Source organism: Mytilus trossulus, chromosome 5, assembly GCF_036588685.1.
Source record: "Mytilus trossulus isolate FHL-02 chromosome 5, PNRI_Mtr1.1.1.hap1, whole genome shotgun sequence".
Taxonomy (NCBI): Eukaryota; Metazoa; Mollusca; class Bivalvia; order Mytilida; family Mytilidae; genus Mytilus; species Mytilus trossulus.
The window spans coordinates 16,924,527-16,951,959 of record NC_086377.1 but is presented as its reverse complement, the minus strand read 5'-3'; the positions used below and the strand labels follow the sequence as shown (position 1 = coordinate 16,951,959).

The 27,433-nt window shown below is 33.1% G+C and overlaps 2 protein-coding genes across 2 annotated transcripts in view; both read right to left on the bottom strand.

The window, feature by feature from the left end:
• Positions 1-623: 623 nt before the first annotated feature.
• On the bottom strand, positions 624-6,024 carry LOC134719462 (uncharacterized). Its single transcript, XM_063582453.1, has 4 exons — positions 5,902-6,024; positions 4,913-5,172; positions 3,236-3,443; positions 624-1,400 (listed from the first exon to the last, which is right to left on the bottom strand). The coding sequence occupies exons 1-4, from the start codon at positions 5,948-5,950 to the stop codon at positions 1,258-1,260; spliced, it is 660 nt and encodes a 219-aa protein (XP_063438523.1). The 5' UTR covers positions 5,951-6,024; the 3' UTR covers positions 624-1,257.
• A 4,434-nt stretch (positions 6,025-10,458) lies between these two features.
• LOC134718601 (centrosomal protein POC5-like) overlaps positions 10,459-27,433 on the bottom strand; it is a 39,324-nt gene continuing 22,349 nt past the window's right edge. The window contains exons 5-12 of the mRNA XM_063581230.1: positions 26,511-26,740; positions 25,019-25,089; positions 20,342-20,540; positions 19,024-19,203; positions 16,527-16,692; positions 15,049-15,248; positions 13,969-14,136; positions 10,459-10,778 (exon numbers count right to left, since the gene is read on the bottom strand). Coding sequence (XP_063437300.1) covers positions 10,623-10,778; positions 13,969-14,136; positions 15,049-15,248; positions 16,527-16,692; positions 19,024-19,203; positions 20,342-20,540; positions 25,019-25,089; positions 26,511-26,740 — 1,370 coding nt within the window. The 3' untranslated portion in view covers positions 10,459-10,622. The remainder of the gene's footprint in view (positions 10,779-13,968; positions 14,137-15,048; positions 15,249-16,526; positions 16,693-19,023; positions 19,204-20,341; positions 20,541-25,018; positions 25,090-26,510; positions 26,741-27,433) is intronic.

The window sequence follows — 27,433 nt, the reverse complement described above, 5'->3', positions numbered from 1 at the left end:
CCAAAATCAAAAGGCAAAAATCAAAAGTTCAAACACATCAAACGAATGGATAACAACTGTCATATTCCTGACTCGGTACAGGCATTTTCTAATGTTGAAAATGGTGGATTGAACCTGGTTTTATAGCTAGCTAAACCTCTCACTTGTATGACAGTCGTATCAAATTCCATTACATTGTCAACGATGCATGAACAAAACAAACATACTCAAAGAGTGAAAATGTCAAAAATAGTGGTACATCAGTCAATATTTACGAAGTATGCAGCAGTCAATACTAAATGAATTTTCGAACTCATAAATTAAAACAAACAATGCCATGACAAAAACAAACAAGATCAACAATAGACAGAACACTACATAGACAACTCACAACTAAGCAACACGGTACCTTCCAAAATACCGGAAAGGGTAGGCAAATCCTGCTCCACAGTCCACAGGAAAACATACCACCCTGGTTCCATGTCCAGACACATAATTCTGACATCGATCCTACCGTTCTGTTTTCTGATTACAATATGGTGCGTGTTTTAAACGTTGTGAACAAATAAAATGGAAACTATAAATTCTTACAATTTGGTAGATCTCACGATTTACTTTTGGTGGTTGAAAAAACTCGTGGTCATTTTGGTTATCTTTAATCTGTGTTTCAGTTAAAATGACTGAACCAATTTTAACGACTGTCGTTGGTGTTTTAATCAAAAACCATAGCTAGATAATGTTAGTTTATGCACCAATTTACATGTATATGCATACATGTATGTGAGTATATGTGAAGGCGACTACAACGCTAAAAGTATAGTCCTGCTGTAAAGATGCTGTTACCGATACATCAATAAAAAAAAATAAAAAGAAACATAACATTTCTATAAAGTGAGCACACGTACACTTATTCCCTCTTTAAACAATTGTGGAATCATGCACAAAGAATAATTTAACAAATTTGTTTACTTGTTTTTACCAAACAAAATCATTATTCTCCTAATTTTGCAGTAGGCAGAAATGCAATAGTTTAATTGCAGGAAACCTCATAACATAATCTCTCATCATAATGCATTTATTCCTAATAATAAATTGATCACTACAGCTCGTGTTTTTCGCAGTTTCTCGTTGTCATTCCTATAGCTGGCTTCATTCTATTTTTATTTTATTTGCTAATGTACATGTGTTTCGCGTGGATCGAATCTAGATATCTGCGTCAAACTATACTTTTTCTCTGGATTCCCTGCAACTTTCATGGATTACTATTCTTGTTAGTATTTAGCCCGCAATCTTTGCTAGGTTGTTAGGATCAGAACCCTGTTCTATAATTGTCTCTTCAAGACTTTGCTTCATGTTCTGGTAGGTCTTATAGTCAAGTTCCATTCCCATAGCTTTGCATATAAACTTCATTTGGTTGTAAGCTAAAACAAACATGATTTGTTTCATATCAATGTACATTCTCGGACTTATATATCATTGAAATCAATATTTTACTACAATTTAATTCGCCGTTTCAGAATCTAATGCATCCTGGGTATTATTTTCAAAAGTGAACACCAAAACGTCCTGATTGGTTAAAAATGCCATAAACAATGGAAATTTAACCAATGACGTAACGTTATTTTCACTTTGGGGTACGAACAATGAAATTACCCATGATGCTTTAGATTCTGAAATGGCCAATCGATACAAGTGGTACTGCATTGTCTGAAGATATTGAAAAGGCTAAAACGCGCCACCTAGTCTACATGTAATTTTGGAACATCTACAGTTACATGTATTGTTCGGAACGTCTACATAATTATATTTATTTTGTTTAGAACGTCTACATATATTGTTTAGATTGTATACAGATAATTGTGTAGAACGTCTACGTATATTGTTTAGATTGTATACATATAATTGTGTAGAACGTCTACAGATATTGTTTAGAATGTCTACATATATTGTTTAGAACGTCTACAGATATTGTTAAGAACGTCTACATCTACACATATTGTTTACCATTTATAGTCTGCAGATATTAAGATGGGTAGCTAAGGAATACCTAGAATAAATTAGATCGTCCATGATACGTCCACATAACTTAGAAAAACCATACCCTGACCATCCCCGATACTTCCACTTAACTCATGAAATCTGTACCTGGGTCGTCCTTGATACGTCCACAAAACTTAAGCAATACGTACCTGGATCGTCCCTGACACGTTCACATAACGTAAGAAATACGTACATGGGTCGTCCCCTGATACGTTCACTTTAACTTGACTTAAGAAATACGTACATGGGTTTTACTGATACAGAGGCGGATTAAGGGGGGTCCCAGGGGGGCCCGCCCCCCCCCCCCCTTATTGGGAAAAAACTTGGTTGCTTATATAGGGAATCACTGAAGCGTGACTGGAGTGGGCCCCCTCTTAGGTCAGTCAGTGGGCCCCCACTTATGAAAATTTCTGGATCCGCCACTGTGATACGCCACACATCTTAAGAAATGCGTACCTGAGACGTTCTTGATACATCCACACATCTTAAGAAATACGTACATAGGTCGTTATTTATACATCCACCTCACTTAAAAAATACGTACCTGGGTCGTCCCCTGATACGCCCACACAATTTAAGAAATACGTACCTGGGTCGTCCTCAGTTTCGACCACACAACTTAAGAAATACGAACATGGGTTTTACTGACACGCCACACATCTTAAGAAATACGTACCTTGGACGTTCTAAATACATCCACACATCTTAAGAAATACGTACATAGGTCGTTATTTATACATCCACCTCACTTAAGAAATACGTATACCTGGGTCGTCCCCTGATACGCCCACACAATTTAAGAAATACGTACCTGGGTCGTCCCCCGATACGCACACACAATTTAAGAAATACGTACCTGGGTCGTCCCCTGATACGTCCACACAACTTAAGAAATACATACCTGGTTCGCCCCCTGATACGCCCACACAACTTAAGAAATACATACCTGGTTCGTCCCCTGATACGCCCACACAACTTAAGAAATACATACCTGGTTCGTCCCCTGATACGCCCACACAACTTAAGAAATACATACCTGGTTCGTCCCCTGATACGCCCACACAACTTAAGAAATACATACCTGGTTCGTCCCCTGATACGCCCACACAACTTAAGAAATACATACCTGGTTCGTCCCCTGATACGCCCACACAACTTAAGAAATACGTACCTGGTTCGTCCCCTGATACGCCCACATAACTTAAGAAATACGTACCTGGATCGTCCTTAATACATCCACATAATCTACATATGTTGAAACAGTTAGAAAAGAACAGACCACAGAAGGCACAGATGGTCCGGCACATGTTCTTACAACACACGTAACAACAGCAAACTATGAAGCAGAAAAAGCACAAACAAACAAAAGCTTTGAACAGCAGTGTCTTCCAGTTCTTCGTTATGACAGATATCATTGCTTCTTTCTGAAATGAAATATACAAGTAAATAATTATAAATAACTGTGGTGCTTATCAAAACTGAGTGCTTGTAGCTGTGATATTTTCAGGGGCGGATGCAGGAATTTTCGAAAGGGGGGTGCTAACCCAGGGCAAAAAGGGGGGGGGTGCAAAACATATGTCCCGATACAAATGCATTGATCGGCAAAAATAAAGGGGGGGGGGGGGGCGCACCCCCGGAACCCCCCCTCTGGATCCGCCACTGTATTTTATTCCACATTGTCTAGAAGTATAGGGGAGTATTGGAATCTTACAAGACAAGTATAACACCTATTCTTTTTATTCCTGTGTAAGTGTGTGTTAAATTTATTTATTATGTTTTTCAACGTTTCCCGTTGTTTCTGTTCTGATTTATATAAAAAGAAATGTATCCGCCAAATATGTTTCTTGTGTGTAATTTTTGTTTTGCAACATTTCGCTTAAGTTATCGTAAAATTGAGAATGGAGATGGGGAATGTGTCAAAGAGACAACAACCCGACCATAGAAAAAACAACAGCAGAAGGTCACCAACAGGTCTTCAATGTAGCGAGAAATTCCCGCACCCTGAGGTGTCCTTCAGCTGGCCCCTAAACAAATATATACTAGTTCAGTGATAATGAACGCCATACTAATTTCCAAATTGTACACAAGAAACTAAAATTAAAATGATACAAGATTAACAAAGGCCAGAGGCTCCTGACTTGGGACAGGCGCAAAAATGTGGCGGGTTTAAACATGTTTATGAGATCTCAACCCTCCCCCTATACCTCTAGCCAATGGAGAAAAGTATCGAACAGTTAAAACTCAGATTTAAAATTTAAAATTTGGCTCTATCAAAGTGAAAAAGTCGTTGTAAAAGTTTTCTCCCCGAACACTGTTTATCTTGTGTACCTATCTCCTCAAACGTACAATAAATCGACAATTTCTTTTTCTTCAAACTGCTCATTCAGTCCTCAAGATGCGCCGGCTAATTTTAACCGAAAAGATACCGAGACTAGTATATGAGAATTATTTCCCCTTTTGAATTTGACATAAGTGGCATGTGTATATAAATGAATCTAAATCAACGACTAAGAAAATTAAACGAGCAAAATTAATTTTGTTAAAGTGTTGGGTACCACCTTAACGCCAGATTTTGGGCATGATTTTGATTTTGATTTCGTTTTTTTTTTTCATTTCCTTTTGATTTCCAGGACACCTGTTGTACACGTAACAAATCTTGAAAATAACCAAGACCATACGAAACACTTTAACAATATTATATTTCTATGAATTACTTCTCTATTCCAATAGACCGACAGCACAATGTAAGACAAGAAGCATGCCTCAGCATACTACCCGGCTGTTTTTTGACAAACTTTCAATACATGTGTAGTTCGGTGGCAAGCTGAATAGCTACTAGTATTACACGGAGGGAACCAGCCTAGAATCACTATTAGGCAGTATTACTACTCACGTTATTTTCGTCGTAATCTAAATCATCCAAATCGTAATTCCAGTCATGTGAGTCTTCATAATCGAACCGCCGACGTCGACGTTTTTTCCTGGAAATGTTTGTACTCGGCAACGTCTCGGGTCTTTGTAAAACAGAATCGCGTTCACTGGAGATTATTGGTGTTGTATTCTGTATGTATAACTGGTCGGTCGTATGACTTTGGATAACCCTCTTGTTTTCTGTTGAAACGGTTTCATCTTTTATATATAAAGAATACTGCGCTACAAGAAAAGAAAAATGACACGACTGCATTAGGACTCTTCACGGTTAGTTCGGCCATATTAGATAGGGGCAGATTTTTTAGAAAGAGGTGGAAATAGTATGTAAGTATGGAAAATCCTATGTGTGTTTCCAAGCAACTGCTGTTTTAATGATGTTTTCCCGTATTTTTCACACCATTTTTACCTCCAGTATGAAAATCTGCCCCTATTCAATATGGCCGAACTAACCTTGAAGAGCCCTATGTTTTTTCATTGCTTATTAAAAGTACGGAAAATGGAGGTATAAAACACTTCTGAAAACAAGAATGTGTCCCTAGAACACGGATGCCCCATCCGCACTATCATTTTTTGTGTTCAGTGGACCGTAAAAATGGGGGGAGGGGATCTCTAATCTGGCATTAAAATAAAAAAGATCATATCATAGGGAAAATGTATACTAAGTTTCAAGTCAACTTCATCAAAACGTACCTCGACCAAAATATTTAACCTGAAGTGGGACGGACGAACGGACGGACGAACGAACGAATGGGGGATAAAAAGCAAACTATTGCATTAAAGACGTATTTATTGTAAAATTAGTACTTAGATAAATGAACCCCACATAATAGTGTAACGGAGATCATGATTCTTCTTATAAAATTATCTTCGTCTCCAACGAGACTCGAACCCCACAACTCTATTGTTTCATGTTCTTGTTACTGGATCAATTTTGTCATTTATTGAACTTACCTGTTATATCTATAAACAGGATCGTCACAAAAATAATCCTGAATTTCATAACATGATTCTCCCTTCGAATGTTTACACAAAAATATCTGGCCCATAGCCAACGTTGCCAAAATTATAGTGACGTAATTTAGTTGGAAATCTGATTATATTGATTCCCGTTTTTTTATTTTTGAAATTTAAGAAGTGACCAAATTTTCAATGAAACATTTTGTTCATGCGACAGCAACTAATCGGTACTTAAAATGAAACAAAAATTATGCAACTTTTTTATGGAAAGAATTGAGATCAATACACAAACTGAATCTTCACGTAAATACATATGTACACATGTACGAATTTGGTTGATTTTGGAACATTCAAATACGAAATCAAAGAAGAGTTGTTTACAATCTTCAACCGTACGTAGTTGTACATGTGACTGTTTAGATATACAACAAGCTCTAAACCGACTATCATACCTCATCTTTTTTTTTATATAGAGAGGCTTAATCTCGTGTGAATTATTATAAAAGAGACTTTTAAAAAAATATGCATATTTTTTGTGTGTTTCTGATCTTATTGAAACAGGACAAAAAAGTCAATTGTGAATGCATGTGTACCGCATATGCACAACGAAAATTCTGGTCCATATATACACAATACCGATTTCTGGTGTGAACAATGCACATATATGCTATTATTCTGGTCCGCGAAATGTGCAAAATAATTACCGTTCTGAATAATGCACAAGTTGAATATTCTGGTCTAAGAAATGCGTAAAATAAGATTCGAGTCCGAAAACGCACAACTTAGATTGTCTATTGTTAAATTGTTCTTGTCATTAACATGCATGTGATAACTGCTACTGGACAATAAGCAAAATTATAATATTGTAAGTAATTTATGAATATGTAGTTTTTAGACTCTCAGGAAGATCATTGAAACTAGACGTTTATTTACAAAAATTAGAATTAGTGACCATAATTTGCTCATTGAGAAGGGCAGATATCTTAAAATACCTCGAGACAATAGAACATGTCCAACTTGTAAAACCTTAGAAGATGAAAATCACTTTCTCCTCCACTGTCAAATTAATAACGTTTTACGTATAAAACTTTTTAATGACATGGCGATAGATAATCCTATGTTTCCAAATCTATCTGATACACAAAAACTAGTAATCGTACGAAATCCTTCTAATATAGACCAAGTGAAAAAACAGGTTCCTTTATGAAACAGTCTTTAGAGCTGAGGACAGGGGACTCTTAGTTAGGTTTACTTGTATATATATAGATATGTGTGTGTTCAACTCAGTTATTTTATTGTTGTTGTTACTTTTGTTTATGTCACAAGTATAATGTTACTTATATGGCAAATAAAGATTATTATTTAAAGTAATTGAGTTATCCTCTTGAAATAAAGACTATTTATTTAAAATATTGTTCAATTATTCCGTGACAGACTATTGGGTGTCACACTAAAGGGGTGTCGGAATAATGGGGCTGCCCCCATCACAATCTACTGCTTTTTTTTGTCAATTTTAAAATAAAATGCTTAGCTAAGCACAGCCTGATATGCCTGCAGTTGTCGACGCCTGAACAGTTGGTGCAAGTTTGGACACAATATTCAAGCTCGATACTGTCTGAATTTTGAATTGTGATCAAACTTTTGACATAATATAGGTTTCTGACACAAGATAAAAGTGGATGTCATGCTCATGTGCAATACTGTGCTGTAGTGCAATACTCTGCAATTGAAAATTTCCTGGTATTGCACAATACTTTTATCTAATAATTTACACATCATCTCCTGCCATTTCAGTATTTTGCTTTAATATACAAATAAATAATATAAATCAATGATAAATGGAAAATTTTAAGAAAAAAAAAAATATGAAAAAATATACCCCCACCCCCACACACCTATTGTTATTTGACTCTCCTTTTAGTAATTCCCCACACACTCAATCCCATCTTTTCGTTTTAGGTATGGTACCTTGTTAGAAAAGTTCCTCTTCATGTTTGTTTTTGGGCCCTAATTCCTGATTGGCAATTTCACCCAAAATTCAATCTCAGCCTTCCCTTTGTAATATGGAACCTTGTGGTACAATTTCAGAAAGATCCATACACTAACACACAAGTTATTGTCTGTAAACTTGATTTTTGTTTACCCCTTTTGAGCTTATTCCTAAACCATTGGGACCATAACCCTCACAATCAACCCCAACCTTCCTTTTGTGGTTTCAAACCTTGTATTTAAATTTCATAGAGATCCATTCACTTAAACTCTAGTTATTGTCCAGAAACCAAGTGATTTTTCTGACATGGATGATATCAGTGTGATACCATTATATGATCACAAAAAAACAAAACAATTGAGCAAAATTGCAACACTGTAAATGGAGGTCATGATCTTCTACCATAGTTCCTAAAGAGCCTCATCCTGGGTTACGTTTCAATGTTGCAGCAGCTACATAGATGTACACAGACTTTTGACTACTGAATGTGTAGCTAGTCTAGATGCTAAATAGATCTAGTCAGATTACAGCTAGGCTAGCAATATGTTCAGTAGAAATCTATGTAGCTCTGTATCATTTACCCAAATTTTGATAGCTCTGGCCCATGATAGAATTTTTAGATATTTTTAATTTCAATTTTGTCCTATTTTATAATGTGATTTATCAGTGGATTTTGGTCTATATGCAAAGTATGTGGTCACACATTCTGTGTGATACACTGCATTATTGAGAAAATTATCTTGCTCTATTCGATTTATCATTTCAACTTCGCATGCTCTAACAGCAACATCTCTACGATTGACGAACCTTTCAGCAGTTGAAATTGTATGTAATTTTTTCACCCATTTAAGAGACATTTTTTGCAAATAATGCAAAAAATAATGTATTGTAATCAATATTTTCAGGAACCAAAGAATAAGATAAATCAGCATTTATACCTGATGTTTCCTTTTCAGCTGAAGAACATGATACTGATCTTAAATTCTGCTTACTTGTGTAGCTTTTATATCATGACCTATGATACCTAAATACGGGTAATTCACTTGTGGTTTTTTTATTGCAGAATTTGTTCAAATTACTGAATATCTCTTTGCTGCAGCATTTATCAGACTTTTTTCTCCAGATTCTGTTGATGATATTAAAATTTCTTCAACAACTGAATAGCAGATACTGCATTTGTTAACACCAACCTCAGCTCTCCTTTTTTTTGGGCATTTGGTGGGACCATTTTTAAAGAGACTGTTTAATTGTCTATTTGATTAAATAGAAACCAAACCAAACACACCTGCAAACTAAACAAACCCAACAATGATATTCAATTACCCAGTTAAATTAACGAAAACGAATAAACAACAATACCAAACAACATAAATAAATCACAAGGATTCGGAAATTATAAAATTATCAAGAAATTTGCTTGAAAATGACTACAAATGACCTTCGCTAAAATAATGAAACAGGAAACCACAACAATGTCGGTATATCTGTGAAAAAAACTCGGACTTGAAATCTCGATAAAAAGCAAATATTTAGCCAAATATCTATTTAATTGGGAATTTGTCGATTGAAGTATTTTAAGGCGGCTTCACTGTTGCGCCTTAAAAATACACATATACTGCACATGCAAATAATGCTAGGTGAAAAACGATAATTTTTCAGTGTTATTTTCAACCATTTTCAGACGCTTTTTGCTTCACATATAGGACTATTTGGAAATTCCCTTATATCGTATGAAGTTCACGAATAACTGTATCTACCAATTTCGTTCACTAGTTATTTTTTAGAACAGGTTTTTTATGAAATTTTTCTACTGATTCAGCAGTGGGGTATTCGATGCAAATTTGGTAACGTCAGTCAAGGCTATTTTGAACGTCAATTGTGCCACATTTGATATTTACGGCAAACATTTTTTTAAAGCTGAATAGTCGATAGACAATTTAGGACCTTAAAATTCCATGAGGTATTTAGGTAATTTAAAATCGTTAACTAAGCGACTTTTTCAACATTGGCGGCTCCACTACATGGACATATTGGTTAGGTAATCCAAGAACATCTATCATGTTAGAATTTACCAACGCTTGTTTAAAACAAAATCAAAAATTAAAATAATGTTAAAAATGCGTTTTATTAATGTTGAGACAACTTTTAACACAACATACATTCATGACATTTGCAAAATATGTTAAAAATGAAATTGTAAATAAAATTTAGTGAAATCTCTCTATATGTCACGTTTGTAAACATGAGTAAATATAAGTAAGATATTCTGAAGACAGATGTCAAATTAATTGTTGGTTTGCATCTCCATATATTTTAATTTTTCATATCACTTGGTGCAGATAATTAATTTTGCATTCATTCAAGACAAAGATCAAACAGCACTGATTAAAGCTACGTAGGATTTAGAAAAATTTCACAAATACATTAAAATCAATATAAAGAATAAAATAAATATCACAGTCATTTACATGTTTATAGTTTTACAATTCTTTTAAGAGCTTATTTGTAGTATCATCACACAGACCTACACAGATATAGTCAAACATGTTTTAAGGGACCACTTATTTATCCATTTGTGTGGTTTTTTTTTAATTATCTTGAAAATATTTCAAAACTTTAGATAAAGAGAAATGATGTTTACTTCTATTTTTTTCTTTTTCATGCATCGTCATAACTGTCTTGTTCATACACATAATAATACATAAATGCTATAACTAAATGCCATTCAGTCAACAACTTTAACAGTTTGTATATTTGGTGATATCGTCACTGAACCAGACTGTCCAGCAATCCGCCGATGAATGATTCCTGCCTGTGTATAGTTCTCTATGGTTGATGTCTGTCGTGGGTGTCTTCCTGCTGTGGCCTGTCCAATTGTTTCCTAAAATAGATAGTGGTTTAAATATATATATAATTTTATTTTGGTTGTAACGTGTCTTCTGATTGGCTGACAGTATTTTGTTATCAGCCCATAGACATAATTTAGTCATGTGACCGTGTCGTCATCAACTTTTTTTCATGGTTTTCTACATTTTAAAAATGGAATTTAGAATTAAATTATAAGAAATGACTGTAATATTTTTTCTATCTATTTGAAATAACATAAAAAATGTGGTGCACACTGCTAAATAACAAGCTACGTGCGTTATTCAGTGTGCACCAAATTTTTTATGTTTTTTTTTCATAGACCGAAAAAATAATACAGTCATTCCTTAAATTCCTTAAATGTAAAAAATTTCATCAGCAATTTTTTTCATGAAAGCATTTTGAAAAGCTTCAATGATGTAAAAAAACAATAAATTGAATTGAGATTTAAAAAGGAGGAATGTGAAAAATAGACAACAAGCTGGTAAAAGAGCAGAAAACAACCCATGGGTGACAATGGATCTTCAATCAGCAGGAAAATCCCTCATCTGGATGCAGAATCTTGCTGGCACTTAACAAAAATTTGTAGTAGATCAGTGAAAATGGATATCAAACTGAACTCCCAAACATATAAACATTATTCTTATTGACGATAACTTTAAAGTTGTGCAGTGAAATACTATCGGTACTTCATTGTCAGATGTTTTCCAAAATCTTTTTTTAATTGTTGTTCTATTGTTACTTTATGGTTAAGTTTCATCCAGAAAAACTAGACTGCTATAAAATTCACCTTCTTTTTCGACTAAGGTCAGAATCAGAAGCTATACATTTTATCTTACGACCATAAAGCATCTCCACTAGGCAAGATGTTATTTTCGCAAAGTTAATAACCCCCAAGATAATTATCTTTAATATTTTGTTTAGATTCACTATGTTTTTTTAAAAGAAAATTTGAAGAAAGAAAAAACCAGATGCTCCGCAGGGCGTAGCTTTATACGACCGCAGAGGTTGAACCCTGAACGGTTGGGGCAAGTATGGACACAACATTCAAGCTGGATTCCGCTCTAAATTTGGATTGTGATTAAATAGTTGACACAGCATAGGTTTCTGACACAGAATGAATGTATTCAAATGAACTTAAAATTTTTGTTTTCTCTTTGAGCAATTCACTATGCTGTTGAATATTGATCCTCTCAAAAAAATGTTTGAAGAAATTTTCTTTTTATTTATGAAATTTCAAATGAGAAAAATTGAACCCAATTTTTTAATCACATCCCCCTTTCCCTTATTCCAAAACTAATTTCAATTAAAATATTCTAATGGAGTTTGCAACAATTACTACTCATTTAAATACATCATAAAATATTAAGATGTAAAAAAAATGCTTGTTATCACTGAATGGTAAAGATTATTTAAATTTATCAGTTGGTAGTAAAAAGTGAATATACATTGTATATTGTATATAACAAAGATTTAAGTTGATTCTGGACAAAGAAATATAACTCCAATAAAAAAAATTCTTGCAGATATTTCTTGCTTACTATACTGGACAAAGAAAGATAACTCTTAATTAAAAAAAAATTTGCTATTTCACAATATTGTGAAATTAGATATTTCTTGCCATTGCACAATACTGTGCAATTGAAAAGACTTGCTATTGCACAATACTTAATATAATAATTTTAGATCCTGATTTGGACCAACTTGAAAACTGGGCCCATAATCAAAAATCTAAGTACATGTTTAGATTCAGCATATCAAAGAGGCCCAAGAATTTAATTTTTGTTAAAATCAAACTTAGTTTAATTTTGGACCCTTTGCACTTTAATTTAGACCAATTTTAAAACTGGACCAAAAATTAAGAATCTACATACACAGTTAGATTTGGCATATCAAAGAACCCCAATTATTCAATTTTTGATGAAATCAAACAATGTTAAATTTGGACCTCGATTTGGGCCAACTTGAAAACTGGGCCAATAATCAAAAATCTAAGTACATTTTTAGATTCAGCATATCAAAGAACTCCAAGGTTTCAATTTTTGTTAAACTCAAACTAAGTTTAATTTTGGACCCTTTGGACCTAAATGTAGACCAATTTGAAAACGGGACCAAAAATTAAGAATCTACATACACAGTTAGATTCGGCATATTAAAGAACCCCAATTATTCAATTTTGATGAAATCAAACAAAGTTTAATTTTGGACCCTTTGGGCCCCTTTTTCCTTAACTGTTGGGACCAAAACTCCCAAAATCAATACCAACCTTCCTTTTATAGTCATAAACCTTGTGTTTAAATTTCATAGATTTCTATTTACTTATTCTAACGCTATGGTGCGAAAACCAAGAAAAATGCTTATTTGGGTCCCTTTTCGGCCCCTTATTCCTAAACTGTTGGGACCGAAAATCCCAAAATCAATACCAACCTTCCTTTTGTGGTCATAAACATTGTGTTTAAATTTCATCGATTTCTATTCACTTTAACTAAAGTTATTGTGCGAAAACCAAGAATAATGCTTATTTGGGCCCTTTTTTGGCCCCTAATTCCTAAACTATTAGAACCAAAACTCCCAAAATCAATCCTAACCTTCCTTTTGTGGTCATAAACCTTGTGTCATAATTTCATAGATTTCTATTTACTTAAACTAAAGTTACTGTGCGAAAACCAAGAAAATGCTTATTTGGGCCCTTTTTGGCCCCTAATTCCTAAAATGTTGGGACCAAAACTCCCAAAATCAATACCAGTCTTCCTTTTATGGTCATAAACCTTGTCTTAAAATTTCATAGATTTCTATTCACTTTTACTAAAGTTAGAGTGCGAAAACTTAAAGTATTCGGACGACGACGACATCGACGCCGACGCCAACGTGATAGCAATATACGACGAAAATTTTTTCAAAATTTGCGGTCGTATAAAAAGCTCTAAAAAAAATTTACTCATGAAATTAAACTTTCATCAAAGGAAATTTCTAACACACAACACACAGTTCATCTTCATTACTGTGAATTCAGAAATGATGGTGTGCATTTATTATTGCCATTTTGTCATTCTAGACCACAATGCAATTTTAATTTTTGCGATATTGAGATAAATCCTGTCTAATTCATTCAAAAAATTACAAAATGTGAGTATAAATTATTGCGATTATAACCCTGTCTAATTTTCCCCAATAATAAAATCATCTTAGCTATTTCATTACTTTACCTTATTAACTGGAGGATGTCTTTCTACAATAACAGAACTCATTGGCGGGTCCAGAGTAGGATTTCTGGCCAAACTAGATGTGGCACGTCCAGAATCGGTCTTGGCTGATATTCTGGTGGACAATACTTTCCCTTTACTGGAAGATGTTGTACTAGTCTTACTGCATGCCTAGAAGATAAAATAAAAAGTTAGTTTTACTACTTTGACTGCATACCTAGAAGATAAAATAAACAGTTAGTTTTACTACTTTGACTGAATAAGAGAAGTGATATTTAACATTTTTTTTAATTCTTTTTTTATATAGATTAGACCGTTGGTTTTCCCGTTTGAATGGTTTTAAACTAGTAATTTTGGGGCCCTTTATAGCTTGTTGTTCAGTGTGAGTCAAGGCTCCGTGTGTGTTGAAGGCCGTACATTGACCTAGAATGGTTTACTTTTTTAAATTGTTATTTGGGTGAAGAGTTGTTTCATTGGCACTCACACCACATCTTTCTATATCTATTAAAGATATTTAACATGTTTAAATAGACTGACCTTGACTTTCCACGTGGTCCATAAAAAACATGCAACAATGTCTGTAGAATAATTTAATATTAATATTTAAAATGTTCTGTGAATTTATCTATTTTCCTTAGACAAATTTTTATGGATCAATGAAAAATTGTTTTTTTTTGGTTGTATTGACCAAGTCAGAATACAAGCCAAAAATCATGACAACCAAAGTAAGACATCAAGGATGCTTATGATTTATCAGACTATGTCCCAGTGTGAATGGTAGGTCGCTGTACTATGCATGATTAGGCAAAATAAAAATATATGTGTGGTTCCAGTTACCCTACCTCCTCTAATTTTTTGTCTTATATATAGCCTACCCTAAAGATTTTATTGTCATTTTTCATTAAGCACTGTTAAGTCAGAATGTTGCTCCCATAGACTCAAGGTAAAAAAAACCAACATAAAATAAAAAAATTCCTACCTACCTTCCCTAAATTTTTTCAGATGTAACTGGAACCACAGGTAGAATTTAATTGGCCTTAATGGAACAACCCTTCATGTTCTCTCTGTTTATGATATACTCACTGATGCTTTAGACCTGACACTAGTCGCTGATGAAGGTCTGGCTCCCTGACTGGTGATTATTTTTGGCGGTGCCAGGTCATTCCTAGGATCTGTTGTGTATATTGGTTCCTGGGGGATTGTTTTTGGAGCACTATAATCTTTCTCTGGTATACTACCGTTAAGATTGTCAGAGAAATCTGAAGACATGTGACCGCCAGGACCTTAAATAAAAAAATCTATATTACAATGTGCTTACTTTTGCAGATACAAAGTTTAATTTCTATCGAAATGTTCATAGATTTCTCTCAATGCTGTACAAACTAATAGAATATATACGTATAAATATGAAGGTCCTATTATAAGGAATCTTAAATTTGAATTATGTTTCATTTTGTTGTTAGTTGTGCCATGCTAATTGAAGTAAGGTCAATTAGAATGTATTAAGGTGGTACCTAACACTACAGGGAGATAACTCTGTAAAGTCAGCTAAACGTTTTAATTACATTGTCTTGTAAGGGGAATATTAAGCTTCTCAGTGATCAAAATGGGTGTTTGTCAAACTGCTATATAACCAGTGTAATTTTTCTGATAAAATGGTTGGTTCAAAAATTTTGAAATTTTGAAATTTTTGTTAAAGGGTTAAAGTAAATGTTTTGTCAAAATTTTACGAAAAATTAAACGAGCCAAATTAATTTTTGTGAAAGTGTTGGGTACCACCTTTAGTCAAAGCGAAAGACTCCTGGGCTTCTTACATCAATAAACATTGGGTGCCACAAGATAGGCATCAATCAACCAATGCAAAAAAGAATTGTGCAGTTCTAATTTCTGAATTATTAGGTGAGTGCAGAAAATCAGTGTCATAAATTAATACAACATACGTTATTTTTTCAATTAAAAATGGATTTATTTATTTTTGTGGATACCAACTTTTGTGGAATGAGGAAAACTTGCATATTGGTGGATATTTAATTTCCGGGTTTTGGCAATGTTTGCATACATTCCTTTAAAACATTTCTAATTTGTCGAATATTTAAATTCATGATTCCCCCGAACCCATGAAATCCACAAAAATTAGTATCCAACAAATATTAATGAATCCACAGAATGTTATTCATGTTATTTTTATGCTCAATAATTAAGCATGTTAAGGGAAAACATATAACTTCTTTAAGGTGGTACCTTACACTACAGAGAGATAAATCAGTGTCAGCTAAACGTTTTTATTACATTGTGTTGTAAAGGGAATATTAAGCTTCTCAGTGATCAAAATGGGTGTTTGTCAAACTACTATATAACCAGTGTAATTTTTCTGATAAAACAGCTGTTTCAAAATTTTGATATTTTTGTTGAACTGTTCAAGGGTCAAAGTAAATACTTTGTCACAATTTTATGAAAATTAAACGAGCCAAATTTATTTTAGTGAAAGTGTTGGGTACCACCTTAAATTGTTGACAAACTATAAAATTCAATATTTACAAAATAACATATTACAACCATACCTTGTTCTGGTCGCTGGTCATCTTGAGGTTGAAACATGGTCATAGCTTCAAGGTTGAGGGCACACACTCCTCGCATGAAAGCCTTTTTCATGGTTTCTTCATAACGATCACGTTCCTGATGTAACTTTGACACCTCTGTCCTCGCTTCCTCTAATGCGTCTGTTAACTGCAATGATACAAGGAATACTATAAACATCCCATACAAAATGAAAAGACTACAATTAGACAATATACGTCTAGTGTCTTGAAATATGAAATTTATTTGTATGAGGCTTTTGGAATTTTGGATCTTAAATGCTTTTCAACTTTTTTCTAATTTGGTTAATAAATATTTTGATATGAGCATCACTGATGAGTCTTATGAAGATGAAACGCGCGTCTGACGTACTAAATTATAATCCTGGTTCCTGGTAACTATTAGAAACGGGGGAAATGTGAGGTTCTATCAGACACAAAATAATTGTGAGGGAAACTTGCATATCACATTTTATTGATGAAATGCAAGGTTTCATCAGATATAAAATAATTAGATTAAAAATATAATTTTATGAATTCTTGTCTTGAAATGCTTGATCTCAAATACTATGTTTATTACACATGTTACACATGAACATAAACATTGTTTCTTGATATCTGGAAAAAGAGCTATTTAGAAGTCTTTAGAAGCCTTAGAAGATTAAAGGTAAAACATCCAATAAAACTGTTTCAATTACTTCTCAAACATAAATTCTTACCTTCAAAAATTGTAAAAGAACTCATCACTAAGAATCAACTCAATTTTTCATTATGACTTGCTAAAAATACTTTTGTGCGTATAAATTTGTTTTTAATTAACAGAAATTTGTTTCCTTTCTGCTGCTTTCTTAGCTACTTGAATAACTTAATACTTCATCAATAAATACTTGTGATTTTAAAATAACAAGTATCATATAAACTGTACATTAAAGATTGTTTTTTTAAAGTAAGAGTTACTTCCCATTGGTTACAATTGTATTTAAGAATTGAATGCTTCTTTTTGTAAATTTATTGGGGGGCTAAAAGCGTTGACCGAAGTACATTTTGTATTCTGCACTTCATTTTAAAAATGAACGCACAGTCAACACTTATACAACCCTATAAAGTTAGAAAAAGAAGCATTCAAAACTTATAATAACATTTTTTAGCTAGGATCATGAAAACACGATTTTTATCCAGTTTTATTTAATTCACCTGTGCACTTTATTGTGGGACCTTGTGTTTATCATGCATGATAAAATTTTATTGTCTAATTGTTTACGGAATACATGTGGTGTGCAGTTAGCCAATCAGAATAACGTAATGTAATGAAACTTACATCTAATGTAATTATCTAAAATTAAGAAAGATGTGGTATGATTACCAATGAGACAACTCTCTAGAAGAGACCAACTTACATAGAAATAGACAGCTATAGGTCATCATATTTATTTCACAAAAAAATGCAGTATAAAAAAAACACCCAATAATGATGATCCTATAAATTTTTTGCTTCCATCTTGGTCACAAAGAGCCAATTAAACTTTATTATAAGAGAGATTAAGAGAAAAAAATATCTAAGCCTTATTTTCAATATTGTAAATTCAGAAATTATTGTGTGCATTTATTATTGCAACAAAAATGTGATTTTAGTTTTAGCAATATTGTGAAAAATTCTGTTTAAGGTGGTACCTAACACTGAAGGGAGATAACTCTGTAAAATCAGCTAAACGTTTTTATTACGTTGCCTTGCTAAGGGAATATTAAGCTTTTCAATGCTCAAAATTAGTGTTTGTCAAAGTGCTATGTAACCAGTGTATTTGTTCTGATCAAACGGTTGGTTAAATTTTTTTAGAAATTTTTATATTTTTGTCAAAGGTTCAAAGTAAATTCTTTGTTAAAATTTTATGAAAATTAAACAAGCCAAATTAATTTTAGTGAAGGTGTTGGGTACCACCTTAAGTCATATAAAAAAATTCAAAATGCCAGTTTAAATTAATGCCATTATAACTTTTGGCAATAATAAAAACAAGGCAATAATTTTAGAATTTAGAGTAGCTTATTTCAACTTGCACAACAATTAATTATTTTCAAATTAAAGTTGCTATTTAAAATCAGGAGGACATTTTTGTTAGGATGATATGCAAGACCAAAGCTCTGACATCAAAATCCTAAATTAATGCAAAACAATTTAGAGACCATTGTCTGTGTTGAAATGTAAACTTTGTGCATTCATGAACATTTAAATAATATGTTATTAGGAATGGATATATATATAACAGTATCTCCCTAAATAAATTGAGAATGGAAATGGGGAATACATGTGTCAAAGAGAAAACAACCAGACTGAAAAGATAACAGCCAAAGGCCACCGATGGGTATTCAATACACAGACGAAATCTTGCACCTGGAGGCGTGCTTCAGCTGGTCCCTTAACAAAAATGTGTACTAAAAATAAAATTAAAATGTCTGTTTCAGAAAATAATGTTTAAAGTTAATATACCGATTTGACTTTAGTCTCATATTCATTTGTGAGATTGATGCAGACTTCCTGTGCCTTGGCTTGACAGGCTTTCTCCACTCGCTGGCGCCATTTATCAACAATCACTGAATGCCAAGAATCCCAGATTTTCTGCGACAGTTTTCTCTCATAATGTTTTTCTGCTAGTTTACCAGCAAATATCTAAAACAATAATTTTTATAGAATTAAATGAGAAAATAAATAACTTTTGATATGGGGAATCAATTTACAATACCAATTAATAACCTTTAAATATTTACACTTTCATTCAAACCTTAACACATACAACATGTACAGTGTGGTGTTTTTTCCAACTTTTTTTCAACAAAAAGTTGTTTTTTAGAGCTAATTTGGAATCACAAATCAATCTAAAATAGCATATTTTCATTGTTGTATGCATCCCATATACTGTGGATTAATAAATATTCGTTGGATACCAATTTTTGTGGATTTCGTGGGAACAGGGGAACCACGAATTTAAATGTTCAATGAAATACAAAATTTCAATAGGAATGTATGCAAACTTTTCTCAAACAACGAATTTAAATATCCACGAATATGCAAGTTTTCAGCAATCCACAAAAATTGGTACCCACGAAAATAAATGAATCCACAGTAATGATGATTCTCATAATTTGCAATTTGTTTCAAAATAAATTTAGTTTTATCAGAAATCTGTGATGATCTACATATAATTTACCACTGATCCTTGAGGTTTAAAACTTCATGACCTTTTTACACTGACACATGTAACATTGAATTATGATTGTTTCAATAATTTTAGCTAGTATATATTTCATTTAAGAATTGATAAAAATCAAATAAGACTATATTGACTACATATTAAAAAGAAGATGTGATATGATTGCAAATGAGACAACTCTCCATAAGAGACCAAAAATTAAATATGTAGACAACTTTCTCACAAGCAAAAAACCCTAACTGTAAAAATATAAGGGCATATATACTACAAGCACGGGGACACATTCTACTGAGTGCACACAGCACGAGTAACAATCCCTGCAGTAAAAGTAAAAAAAGTGTCTCCAGTACACGGAAGCCCCATCCTCAGTGGACAGTGAAAATGGGGGAAAATCTCTAAATTGGCATTAAATTAGAAGGTCATATCATAGGGAACATGTTAACAAAGTTTCAAGTTTATTGGACTTTAACTTCATCAAAAACTACCTCCACCAAAAACTTTAACCTGAAGCGGGACAGACGAACGAACAAACGCACAGACCTGAAAACATAATGCCCATAAATGGGGCATAAAAAAGACCATTTGTGACACTCTTACCTCTCTTTTCCTGTCAATGTGTTTAACTTTCCATTCGTTAAATTTTTTTAGCATTTCAATCTTTTCTCTCTGTTTCTGCATGGCATGTGTAAGATTTGATATGACCTGATCTTTACGTTCCAGTGACTGTTCATAAGTGTGTAATAGTTCCTTCAGACTTTCCATTTCATTCAGGATTTGATTTTTTTCTGCAGCATGTCTGGTTAAAAATAGATTGAAAACATGTTTAAAAACAGATTGAAAACAAGTTTATAGATTGAAAACATGTTTAAAAATAGATTGAAAACATGTTTAAAAATAGATTGAAAACATGTTTAATCAAAGAGCTGGATAGCACCTCTGGAAAGTTTGCAACTTTAGCTGTGTATTATTCCAAAAGGTAACATAGAGGTGTATTATTTCAAATATGTATTTCATCACAGCTTTGATGTTTTAAACTAAACCATTGTCTCGTCAGTAATTATCAAAAATCTCTTTTTTATGTTCATCATAAAAAGTTTTGATATTTTCTCATGATTGCAACCTTAAACTGTCATGACTGTAGATCTAAAATAATGAAATATACATGCAGAAAGCTCTGTTAATTTCTTTAAGTACCCATGCCATGTCAACTTCAAGGGCCTGTGAATTAGTATTTTTCTATTGGTTTAACTTTAAGCATTTAAGTCCTTCATATTAGTTTTTAGTAAATTAACACGTAAGTTTTGTTTTGTTAATTGTTCCACATGTTTCCTATCGGGGCCTGTCAAAGCTTTCTACATGTATATGGTACAAACATTTCTCATTATTGACGACCTTTATAGTGGCCTATAGTTATTAATACATTTTCATTCTTTGAACTCTTTTGGATAGCATTGGTTCTTTGCAAAAAATACTGCATCCTTACTTATAAAAAAGACAGTTACAGTAACTTAAATCAATACAACTGTAAAGAAAGTGAATTTATATTAAAGGCTTTTATCAAAAATAGGGAACATGTCCATGGGACTCAAATGATGCCCTCGCTAGCATTAACGTTATAAACTCATGAACTGTAAATGTGACAATACCAAAATTTTTACTTGATCTGAATTATGGGTTAATAAACATTGTGTATTCATTCTAATTATAAAGTATTGTGCAATAGAACTGTAAGATCTTGACATTTGTTTTGTGTCAGAAACCAATATGTTATGTCAACAATTTGATCGCAATCCAAATTCAGAGCTGTATCAAGCTTGAATGTTGTGTCCATACTTGTCCCAACTGTACGGGTTCGGCTTCTGCGGTCGTATAAAGCTGTGCCCTGCAGAGCATCTGGTTTCATTTGTAACAAAGCACAACCCTAGAGCAGTAAAACTAAATCCACAAATTCAAACTTGATCAGTGTTTGTGGTAATGAGAATTGTGTATAAGTTTCATAACATTTGGTTAAGACAAACTATACTAATTAGAGAACAGAAAATTAAATTTCCAGCAACTTTTCTTTTTGTAAAGTCACATTAAACGCTAGAATGGTACAAATTACGCAACAAAAATTCAAACTTGACTTGTGAATTGTGGTTATAAGCATTGCGTATCAGTTTCATACAATTTGGTTCAGGCAAACTAAAGTAAGAGAACAGAAACGAATTTTGGGATATATACGGAGGTACTTATAAGTAAGGGAAGAATGTACATACTCACAGAAGAACAAGGATAAAAGTCAATATGGTGGGAGCATAACAACAGCAGTGTGACCACATGAATAAAAGGTTTATATATACGCTAGATTCATAAATTTTTTGTTGTAAGCCATTCGTTTGATATATTATGGTAATCATTGCCTCTGTGTTTGGATGACAAAGCAATTGAATTTCTATTTAAATAGGGCATGCTATGCACATGTTTGTCTGTAATCTATATAAAATTTGAGGTGAAAAGTAGTCATTTAAGCCAAAGGGTACACATCATCATAATTTCAAGAACCTTAATCATTTCTACAGCACTTGTCTTCATACCCTGAGCTATGTTATTTAAAAAGTAGATGCTGACCTGGTTGCTTTTAATATGGATGCTATATGTTACGAATTTGAGATAATACACCAGAGGTGGTATGATCATGATGATGTAAATTATTGGAAGAAGACTGAAGAAGAATTGACGTTGACCAATGTTTTTTCTGCTGTCAGTTTGATCCACTTGAGCATGCTGAACGAGTGAAGGCCCTTATATATATATCCACATTGGAATGTATTTAAAAAAAGTTTTCAAATGATTTTTGGCATTTAAACCTTTGAAGTTTCAATCCATGTTTTGACAAAAACAATGCATTTTAAAATTATTATTTTTTATGAAAGCCGGTACCGTATTTACCTGTACTCGTCCATGACTGAGACATTAGACATTAGACATATAATTATCCAGTATTTTATATTCTATCACCTGTGTTTTGTTATAACAAACCATTATCACTTGTCAATTTTCCGACGGCTTGCACCTCATTCCGAAATTTTCATGAATAAAACTGACGCAATCTGGCGTAGATTTCTTGTGATTTACCGTATTTACCTGTACTCATCCATGACTGAGACATTAGACATTAGACATATAATTATCGAGTATTTTATATTCTATCACCTGTGTTTTGTTATAACAAACCATTATCACTTGTCAATTATCCGACGGCTTGCACCTCATTCCGGATTTTTCATGAATGAAACTGACGCAATCTGGCGTAGATTTCTTGTGATTTACCGTATTTACCTGTGCTCTTCAATGACTGAGACATTAGACATTAGACATATAATTATCGAGTATTTTATATTCTATCACCTGTGTTTTGTTATAACAAACCATTATCACTTGTCAATTATCCGACGGCTTGCACCTCATTCCGAAACTTTCATGAATAAAACTGACGCAATCTGGCGTAGATTTCTTGTGATTTACCGTATTTACCTGTACTCGTCCATGACTGAGACATTAGACATTAGACATATAATTATCGAGTTTTTTATATTCTATCACCTGTGTTTTGTTATAACAAACCATTATCACTTGTCAATTATCCGACGGCTTGCACCTCATTCCGAAATTTTCATGAATGAAACTGACGCAATCTGGCGTAGATTTCTTGTGATTTTCTCTTCAGCGTATGGCAGATTCGCGAAGTAGTGTTTGAGAAACTCATTTTCAGAATGAAGTTAAATTCATCTGAATCGTCGGTGAACATTCAATTCTTTTTTATTAAAGCTGTAATCTTTTTAGTCAAATGAGAAGTTACTGAAAATTTTAAAAGAACCTTCCAAGAATCAGAATTCAAACACTGGTACTAAATTATCTCGAATCAGAATAAATGGCGATAATCTGTCACCATAAGTTTGAGGCCGATGGCTATGGAAAGTGAGCAATAGCAAGCTATAGCAACTTTCCAAAAATAGATTCAAAACATGTTTAAAAATAGATTGATAAGATTTAAAAATAGATTGAAAACATGTTTAAAAATAGATTGAAAACGTTTTTAAAAAAAGATTGAAAACATGTTTAGAAATAGATTGAAAACATGTTTAAAAATAGATTGAAAACATGTTTTATAGTTCGTTCTTATCATTGCTTATGTTGTACTGTTATACCACTGTCCCAGGTTAGAGGAGGGATGGGAAACCCACTAATATGTTTAACCCTGCCACATTCTGTATGTATGTGCATGTCCCAAGTCAGGAGCCTGTAATTCTGTGGTTGTTGTTTGTTTATGTGTTACATATTTGTTTTTCACTTATTTTTAAAAATAAGTTAGGCCGTTAGCTTTCTCCTTTGAATTGTTTTACATTGTCATTTTGGGGCCTTTTATAGCTGACTATGTGGTATGGGCTGTACTCATTGTTGAAGGTCGTACAGTGACCTATAGTTGTTCATTTCTGTTTCATTTTGGTCTCTTGTTAAGAGTTGTCTCATTGGCAATCATAACACATCTTCTTTTTTATATTTAGTGCAATTAAGTAATCAGTCATTCGCCATTACATCTAAACATGCTAAAGGACTTTTGTTTTATATTTTAACACAGTGATGATTGCCGTACCCATATTTTGACTATTTTATTTATTATGTCGGTTTTGTTCACGCATCGTTGTAAATTTAACTAAATTTAACGAATGGAAAGTTAAACACATTGACAGGAAAAGAGAGGTAAGAGTGTCACAAGTGTTCTTTTTTATGCCTCATTTTTGGGCATTCTGTTTTCAGGTCTGTGTGTTTGTTCGTTTGTCTGTCCCGCTTCAGGATAAACGGAATTTAGCCCAATAGATATAGGAAGATGTGGTGTGAGTGCCAATGAGACAACTCTCCACCCAAATAACAATTTAAAAATTAAACCATTATAGGTTAAAGTACAGCCTTCAACACGGAGCCTTGGCTCACACCGAACAACAAGCTATAAAGGGCCCCAAAATTACTAGTGTAAAACCATTCAAACGGGAAAACCAACGGTCTAATCTATATAAACAAAACGAGAAACGAGAAACACGTATATATTACATAAACAAACGACAACTACTGTACATCAGATTCCTGACTTAGGACAGGTGCAAACCACACTTGCCTGTAATTTATCATGCTATATACAAAATGATATAGACAGTGTGCTGTTTCTGTGTCTGTATTCCTGGAGGAGTGTAGGAATCTATATGATATGACAATTGATCTTAATATAGAACCTACTTTTCTTGTTCTCTGACTAGCTGCTGTCTTCCATGTTCCACAATTCTAATTTTGGATTGGCTGAATTCTGCCTACAAATGTCAGACAATTTGATGAAAATACTATTGTAATATAAGTTACATATTTGTTTTTCGTTCATTTTTTTTTACATAAATAAGGCCGTTAGTTTTCTCGTTTAAATTGTTTTACATTGTCTTATCAGGGCCTTTTATAGCTGACTATGCGGTATGGGCTTTGCTCATTGTTGAAGGCCGTACGGTGACCTATAGTTGTTAATGTTTGGGTCATTTTGGTCTTTTGTGGATAGTTGTCTCATTGGCAATCATACCACATCTTCTTTTTTATATGATATAACTAGAAATGTTTTAGCACCATATTATTTTATTTTATTAGCAAAAAATTTGCCCAATCACCTCTATTGGTAACGTGTTGCAATTATAGATTATTGTTGATCATCTCAACAAGACTGGTTTTCTTTGCTTGAGCCGGTACTTCGAAAGCAAGAAATGCAATCGAGTTGAGATGACCAACGTTTTTACCTATGTATTTGACCTATGAAGACTTTGTCAATTTCATAAGCAACGCCACGTGCCTCCTTAGTACCTAGCGATAATTTTCCATCTTTTAAGCGAGTTGCATGATATAAAAATATTATAAAAAAAAAATCGAAGGAAAAATACAAGTTAATTTGCTCAAACTCAAAATTTTGGTTTTATCAGCTACTGTGGATTCATTTATTTTCGTGGGTATCAATTTTCGTGGATTGCTGAAAATTTTCATATTTGAGGATATTTGATTTCGTGGTTTCACAAATGTATGCATATAAAGCCTATTGAAAATATGCTATTTGTTGGACATTTGGATTTGTGGTTCAACTTTACCCATGAAATCCACGAAAATTGGTCTCCAACGAATAATAATGAATCCACAGTAGTTTTTCTCTATTTATTTATAAGAGATAGAACACCTCCAAATAGATGTATATTTTTAACCAAGGTTGATAACCTTTAATTAAAACTACTTTGACAATAATTGAGCTGCGCTGGATAGAAATCAATCTTATGCAAGTGCAAAAAGACTTTAATTTTGGAACAATCAATTACAAAAAAAAAGTTGTAGATGACTTTTGTTCTGTTTTGTATGGTTCTAATAACAAACCAATTCAATTTTTAAACTATTACAGACTTTTTAGGAGGATTTTTTCAACATGAAATAGGTTAAAAGATGTAATTTATTCATTTACATAAGGTAGATTTCTATTTGATGCAGCTCACTTTATTACACCTCAGGTTTAGATGTGCAGTATGAGACCAACAAAATAAGCAAGATAAAATTTGATAAAATAGTTATCAAAGGTGCCAGGCTTATAATTTGATACGCCATACTCATGTTTTGTCTAATTTTAAAGCTTACGTGACGCTCAAATCAAAAAGCCCAACAAGTATAAAGATTAGCGTTGAGAATAAAAGACTTATATGGAACATGTTGTTACCATGACATTTCTTTTTAGGTCCAAACACCAATGGTCCATGAGATTTTCCATCTTAGTAACGTCTTGGTCCACTGTTGCTGTGAAGTTATATTCTGACTCCTCTATTTCAACCTCTTTCTGAGATAAGTGACTGGTTTCTTTCTGAGACATCCGACTGGTTTCTTTATCAAGTCCATCTGTCACACGGGACAAAAATTTGGGGGCTGAGAACTTTTGTGTTTTCTGTTTTCCTACAAAAGCAAACAATATTTATAGATTATTATATGTATAACATGACATTTTACATGTATATCAGCCTTATTTATTAGTCTAAGACTCCTATATCAAAATGAGGGCTTATGATAGGGCTGCTATGGAAAAATTCATTAAGTAACTGTGACGAAACAGTCAACACAAGTTCATTGATGCTTTATATCTAGTGTGATAATTTCAACAATTTGAAAAAACGTGGTCCAACTTTCATTTCAAAAAGACCAAAATTGTGTGAATTTTTTTTTCGGAATTTGAACAAAACAAATTTTAAAACTTTAACACTGTTTCAATACTCCTAACAGTACTGCTATAACTAGTCTTGCAAGTGTTGGTATATACTTATTTATCACACTTCTAAGAACTTTTTAGAATTGTATCGTTCTAGATCCATCACACTTAAAACTAATGTTGAATGTGATTCTCTAGATAGCCAACAGTTATCTTTGTCTCTGGAAGAGTTCCCTAGATAACCAATAAATACCTTTGTCTCTGGAAGAGTTCCCTAGATAACCAATAAATACCTTTGTCTCTGGAGGAGTTCCCTAGATAACAAATAGTTACCTTTGTCTCTGGTAAGGAATTCTTTAGGTAACCAATATTTACGTTTGTCTCTGGAAGAGTTCCCTAGTTAACCAATAAATACCTTTGTCTCTGGAAGAGTTCCCTGTTAG